Here is a 7,276-nt window from a genome sequence, read left to right as displayed (position 1 = left end):
ATTTGTTTAATGATGTAAAGATTTGTTGCTTTTGTTTATGCTGCATTTGCTTAACTCTGCGAAGCTGTGATTCTCTGCCTAAAAACCTATGATCCTTGGGAAGAGCTTTCTAACCCTACGATGGCCCATTGGTAGATTTCTGGTCTCCACATGTACTCCAAATTAAATACATGTAGCAGAAGATTTGAAGCTATGACCCACATGTGAGAGAACATGGTGTTTCATTTCCTGTGCCTGGAACACCCCAACTGAACCACGAGCTATGGACCAAGTGTTCCAATACATGAACCCATGGTAATTTCTCATTCAGGCTAGCACATTTGGCTCCTAGATCTTGTAGGCATTTGGCTGTCTCAAGATGTTACAAAATGAATCTTAACTTCAAAAGACCCCATAGTCTTTAGCATCCACACTACTCAAAATCCAGTTTCTTTGGAATTTGGCTGTCTCAAGATGTTACAAAATGAATCTTAACTTCAAAAGACCCCATAGTCTTTAGCATCCAAACTACTCAAAATCCAGTTTCTTTGGAGACTTAAGGCAGTCTCTTATGTGTGACCACCCTGTAGGTAAAAAAGAATAACAAACCAAGTTACAGACTTTCGACTTATAATGAAACAGAATGTACATTCCTTTCCAGAAGTGAGGAATGGTGGCGTGGTGAGGAAATACTGGAACAATTAGGGCGGACCCAAAATCCTTGAGCTCTGCATGTCCAGTATCTGGGACTTTAGTCTTAAAGGATTTGTATGACTCTACCTCTCTCACTTGTTGCTTTCAACATAATATCTCTGTCTTGGGCTGGCTGCATTTCCTGTGTGCAGTTCTTCTTGGTAGATGTCTCGGTGCTCTGGCATGTCCAATATTTTTGAGTCTCCACCATGACCCAGCCTTACCTCCTTCATGCAGTGATTTCTCGGTGCCCCTTGCAGGGACTCTGAACCCTGCCCCACACTTTGCCTTGACTGAATGGCTCTCTAGAGGAAGAATCAACAACCCCATCAGTGCTGGACTCTTCATGTCTCCAAAGCCAGACAGAGTACATGAGGAGGAAACCGCCAAGTTTGGCTGCCAACTTAGGATGAACCTCCCTTCGCTGCTTTAATCATATAATCAGCAGTTATTCCTATAGAAGATACGCGAAGGAATACTATGGACCAAAGAGAAGGATAAGTGCTGTGACCACCTTTGTAAGCCCTGTAAAAAAAAAAAACAGCATAAAAGGAGGAGGACTTGTGAAGAAAAAAGGAGGCAGTAGGTGGGGGATGGGGACAACAGTAGATCGTGGGTGGTACACATAATCAGCACATTATATACAAATATGAAATCGCCAAAAGTCATACAAACATAAACTACTTCCCCCCAAAACACATCATTCACTATGAACAAGTTGGTTTTATTTCGGAGATGCTGAGATGGTTCAGTATACACGAATGGATAAATGTCATATCTGATATAAATGGTCCCAAAAACAGAAATAACATGATCATCAGAATTGATACCAAAAAGCCTTTGACAAAATCCAAAGTCCATTCATGATAGACATCTTGGAAAGAATATGGATAAGTCATGATTTTTAGTGCACAATGACTTTTTTTATTTTTTTTATTTTTCGAGACAGGGTTTCTCTGTAGCTTTTGTTTCCTGTCCTGGAACTAGCTCTTGTAGACCAGGCTGGCCTCGAACTCAAAGAGATCCGCCTGCCTCTGCTTCCCGAGTGCTGGGATTAAAGGCGTGTGCCACCACCGCCCGGCTGCACAATGACTTTTAAAAGGATTTGCAAAACGCAAAAGCAGATAAAGTGTCCGGAGGGCTTATTTTTGTTGTTGTTTGATTTGGTATTTTGTTTGTTTGTTTGGTTTTTGGAGAAAGTATTTCTTTGTGTAGCCCTCCCTGTCCTGAACTCGCTCCGTAGATCTGGCTGGAACTCAGAGAGAGTTTTTCCCGCTGAAATGGGAGCATTTTGCAGGGAGGGGCCTGGAAGGCCGGAATGGTGGTCAAAGGATGAGAGGAGAGGGGCGCGCAAACCTTACACACTGTAAATTGCTAAACCTTTGATTTTGTTTCATCATTTCCATACAAACCTCCAAAATTGTTTTGTGTTGATATGCTATGAAGAGGAACAAAACAGGGTAGCTTGAGACAACCTGAATCCGTGTTTTTAACCAGTATCACTACAGTTGAACAATAAGTTCGTGTTGCCTTTGAGGTGAGAGTTGTTTTGCATGGACATATATTTGATGGGAACTCCACTTTCCCAAGCCACAGTCACTCATATTTGGTGCGATAACCTGTTTCTTACTCTTCTTGAGATAGGGGTGCGTTTTGGGTCTGGCATAGTTATAGCAAAGAACTGGAACTGTGTGTGTGTGTGTGTGTGTATGTGTGTTTTTGGGGGGGGGAGGTGTTCGTGGATTTTTCTTCAGGTGGGACTGGATAGAGTCCTGGGAATACAAGCTGAGCTCAAAGAAAATCGTAAGCGGCTATGTTTGTTGCAACAACAGCCCTCTCCAGGAGCATAGAGAAGCACTCTTTGGCCCTGCCCTCGGCCCGTCGGACCTGGCACAAGAGGGCACTAGAGAGCTGAAGAATCTGAGCACTGTCCGTGCTGGCCTTTCTAACAGTGAGCGGTAGGCTACTGGACTAGCCCTGGGCAGTGGGGATCTGAGCTTTCAAACTGGGGCTGGTGGTGACTCAAGGGCCCCCTGGCTTTCCTCTGCTACCCAAGCGGGCGAGGCTCCAGGGCCGCCCGCAGTCCTGGCGTGGAGTCAGCGTGCGCAGCTCCTCTCTGCTGGAGTCCTGCAGCTGGGTCCCTCCAGCTGAGTGAGGAGGATTTACCCGAGGGACTCGGCGAAACCGGCAGCTGCGCCTGCGCACACTCTCAGCCAATCGAGAGCTTACTTCCGGCTTTCTCCCGAATAGCGTCCGTTTGCCGGTCTCTCTTTCTCTTCTGTTTCTCGGTTTCCCCCGGCGGGTGCACGCGAAGGACTACTTCCACTTCCGGTATCGTGCTTGCCGGCCGGGTCAGTTGCGGCCGAGAGATTGGGCGATTCCGCGAGCACCGCAGGCGCCGTCAGTCAGTCCTCTTCCCAGTGAGGTCGGTCCTCAAGCCTCCGACAGGCTGCTCCCAATCCACGCGTCTGGGCTAGAAGGCAAGTTTCCCAACCGCCGGGGAGTACGGGGGTGCCCCACCCCGAGGAGATGGGGCGGGAGGGGGCTGAAGGGGTCCCTCCAACAGGTGACCTAGGTCTTAGCCGGCTCTGACGGTCGCACTTTTCCGAGCAAAAAGAAGAGAGTACAGGTAGGTAAAAAATGTACTTCCTGCGGTCGCTGCGAGATCGGTCGGACCAGCACTGTTGTAAACTTTTATGTTCGTTTTCTCTTAACTTAGAAAACCACTTCGTTATGAACTTCATTGTGAACTGAACGTGAAAGGCTGGCCTGAGTTGTCCGGTACAGTCGGCACTTGCCTCATATGGCTGTTCCGATTTAAAATTAGTTAAAATTGAAGATTAGTTTTCAATTTCTCAAGATACGCCTGAAACTCTCTGTCACCACGTGTAGTTGATTGCTACTGTGTAGAGAACCGCATAGCATATATTTCTGTCATCACAAAAACGAACACTGCCGATGGTTTTAAGATACGTAAACCAATAAAAGGGATAATATTGGTGCTGGCAACTCTTCTACCTTATGGCATAAGAAAGAAATGAATTTGAAGAAGGTGGCTAAGCAATTTCTACCTCTGTTCGGAGAACAAATATATCATTACTTCATAAACAAATGAAATTTACTGTCCCCCTCCATGTTGCCCTGATGATAGTATTTTCCCCCCATCATATAGGTTAAGACTTATAGTTGATAAGTGGCCGCCATGGAGGCCAAGGAACACAAGAAACACAGAAAGAAGCACAGTGGGCCTAAAGCTGAGAAGAAAAAGAAACGGTACCTGCAGGACCTACAGCTTGGCGATGAAGAGGATGCCCGGAAGAGAAACCCTAAAGCGTTTTCCGTTCAGTCCGCTGTGCGGATGGCTCGGTCCTTTCACAGGTGTGTTTACCTGGGGTTGGTGGTTCTTCCCGTTTCATGAAGTGCTAGGAGCCTCTCTCAGACGGTATTTGGCTTTGCGAGTCTGTCTCAGATCTGAAGGACATAGGCATACCATAGTACTTTCCTAATGTTTTAGAACTCCAACCATAGAAGCATTTTGCCTCCAACATCTGCCCTTTGCTTTTTTTTTTTAAATCCAAGAGAAAAGAATTTATTTTAGTTCACAGAAAAATTTTGTAAACTTTAACTATCTCCATGACAGTATGTGTGGTGCCTCCCCCCCCCCATCCTTCATTTAATGTAAAGTACGAAAATAGCTGTATTTCGGGAGACATTCTGTATATCCAGCAGTTTCCTTTAAATGTTACTGAATTAAATTCTTTTGTTTGTTTTGTTTTTTCCTGACTTTCTTGGAACTCACTTTGTAGACCAGTCTGGCCTCAAACTCACAGAGATCCTCCTGCCTCTGCCACTGCCTCTGAGTGCTGGGATTAAAGATTAAAGGCGTGCACCACTGCTGCCCAGCCTGAATTCAGTTCTTTCAAGAGCAGAGGTTAGGAGTTATTCTCATCGCTTTTCAGTGGATGAGAAAACAGGTCCAGGGCAAAAATTAAATAGCCAGTTGCCTGATGGAACTTTTGCTTTATCTCCTGTACCTCTATTTGTATAATACACTGTCTCCATCTGTGCCTTTTATTCTCTTACAGTCAAATCAGTCTTCTTTATGATGTGTTTGATTATTAACTTTATTTTTTAGTCATCTGTTTTATCTTTACTGAAGAATAGTTTCGCACTGGGGGGCTTAGAAATTAAACATTTAAATTCAAGTTAATTGTTTCTGTATATTATCTATTCTTTATAAAATCTAACTAAGCATGTTAAGGTCTTTTATGGAAGTACCTTTTTTTTTTTTTTATAGGACTCAGGATTTAAAGACAAAAAAACATCACATTCCAGTGGTTGATCGAACTCCACTAGAACCCCCACCGATAGTGGTAGTGGTGATGGGGCCCCCAAAAGTTGGGAAGAGTACTTTGATACGGTGCCTCATTCGGAATTTCACCAGACAGAAGTTGACTGAGATCAGAGGCCCTGTGACAATTGTGTCAGGTAGGGTGTGCTGCTTTGGAGCTGGGGGGGACAAGTATTGTTGCCTGAGGGATAACATATCTGAGTTCCATTGTTTGCTCAAGCGGAAAGTATATACCAGTGCTATTACATCATATTACCACATATTTGCCTGTAAATTCTTAGACATGACAATGTTGATGTGTTCCACCTTAGTCTGACTGGTTGACTTTGCCAAGTGTGCTTAGACTGGTCCCGTTGTTGTGAGCACATTCATTTCACAATAAGTTAGCTCCCATCTACCATACACATCTGCTTTTCTTCTCAGAGCTACTCTTAGGAGAATTCTGTGCTTTTTGTTTGTTTCTGTTTTTGAAGCAGAGTCTCTGTGTGTAGCTCTGGCTCCCTTGGAACTTGCTATGTAGACCATGCTGACCTTGAACTCACAGAGATGCCCCTGTTGCCTAAAGCGAGTACTGGGATTAGGATTTGTGTGCTTAAGTGAAGGAGAATGAAGTCAGTTCCCAAAGTGCCTTTGTGGCAGTAGTGGTAGAATAGAGCATTTCTTTAGCTCTGGAAGAGAATATCCTTAATCATTGCATTTTAACTGGGAAAGTTCCACAAACATTTTGGTTTATTAAGCTTGGGGATATTTCTATTCATAGTAGTAGTACAGGAACATATGACTATCCTCTGAACACCCTGTTGTGTTAGGTTTGATGGGTTTTTTTTTTTTTTGATTAAAAAAACACAACAAAAAGTGTGTTTAACTGACAACAGAGAAAACTGGTAAAGAAAGGCAGGTAAACTTGGTCAAGTAAGAACTGGAACCGAGGAGCTCCACAGTCATCTGGTATCCGTTCAGTGTTGTATCTATGGTTAGAAATATACATGATAGGAACTCCAGGGATTTCCGGATTCTTCACTTGACGTCCTGATCAACTGTAGCCACAGTGTAACACTTGTGCTGAGTGACTCTCTGTACCAAGTAGTCATCAGCATAGGTTCCTTTGTGTGTGCATGGAAGTCAGTCAAATCGTGGGTCCTTGGCGATTCTCAGTGCCACTCGGTACTTCTGGCCCGTTTTCTCAATTTCAGCCATCACACAATCAGTTATACAAGGGATACACTTGGCGTACAGACAGTCCATCATGGACTGTACTAAGTCTAGTTTGGCTTTGATGGAAAAGTAGATGAAGTTGGTATCAACAAGGATGTGGTATGGTGGACCCAGCTGTGTATTATACTGGAAGAATAAGCAGGAGAGATGTTGGGGGACTTCTCTTTCCTTCAGCGCACTGGGATCTTTCTTCTCTTTCTTTTTAGGCTTTAATCTACCCTTTTCTTTAAGTCTCTCATCTCTGAGACTAAGCATTCGCTTCATAGTCAGCATATTCTCTTGTTTTCTTTTGTTTCCCCATGTTCATGCCAGGTTGATGATATTTTTAGCCATATTGAGAGCATAGAAAAATTTGATGGAGATAAAAGGTGGCCTGTGGTTCAGCAGGATCATGGTAGTTATAAACCCCATCTAGGACTGTACCTTTTTAAGTACCTTTTTTTAAAATCTGGGTGCAGTTGTATATTTTTAGAAGTAAAGAGAGATCAACACAAGCAAAACAGGATGGAATTGGTACTAGTTTGATATTTTTGGCCATAAAAATGAACTGTCACGTTCCTATAGAGGTGTATGGTGTTTTACTGGGTTCATTAAAAGCATGGTCATTATAGGGCTAATGACAGCACATTTTCAAGATTTTTAAAAGGTAAAATTTTCTTTGTACTTGCAGGTAAAAAGCGCAGACTTACCATTATTGAATGTGGGTGTGACATCAATGTAATGATTGATCTAGCCAAAGTGGCAGATCTGGTAAGTTGATCAGGTGGCCTGGGATCCTGATGGAGAGTGTGGCAGTGAGATGGGTTGTCTGTCTCATTTGCAGGGAAATACTTGTGATTGTTAAGGAAAGATGAGCAGAGTGATTGAAATTATGATATTGTTACTGTCATAAAGATGAAATCTGTGTAATGTATTGTAAAACCATAGGGTTGAAAAAATAATGGACAAGATTAATATATGAATACACAGAGACACACATGGCAAGATTATTTTAATGCACACACACATAGACACACTTGCTCTCACAATGACTGCCTT

At 43.3% G+C, this 7,276-nt stretch overlaps 1 protein-coding gene and 1 pseudogene across 1 annotated transcript in view; one reads left to right on the top strand and one right to left on the bottom strand.

The window, feature by feature from the left end:
- The first annotated feature begins 2,952 nt into the window (after nt 1-2,952).
- Nucleotides 2,953-7,276, top strand: part of Bms1 (BMS1 ribosome biogenesis factor) — a 35,326-nt gene continuing 31,002 nt past the window's right edge. Inside the window, exons 1-4 of the mRNA XM_041643080.1 lie at nt 2,953-3,152; nt 3,845-4,050; nt 4,970-5,160; nt 6,909-6,988. Coding sequence (XP_041499014.1) covers nt 3,875-4,050; nt 4,970-5,160; nt 6,909-6,988 — 447 coding nt within the window. The 5' untranslated portion in view covers nt 2,953-3,152; nt 3,845-3,874. The remainder of the gene's footprint in view (nt 3,153-3,844; nt 4,051-4,969; nt 5,161-6,908; nt 6,989-7,276) is intronic.
- LOC121432441 lies at nt 5,859-6,539 on the bottom strand (annotated as a pseudogene).

Source organism: Microtus oregoni, unplaced genomic scaffold, assembly GCF_018167655.1.
Source record: "Microtus oregoni isolate MIOR12 unplaced genomic scaffold, Mior012 000002F_ref0000024, whole genome shotgun sequence".
Classification (NCBI taxonomy): Eukaryota; Metazoa; Chordata; class Mammalia; order Rodentia; family Cricetidae; genus Microtus; species Microtus oregoni.
This window is presented reverse-complemented; position numbering and strand designations above follow the sequence as displayed.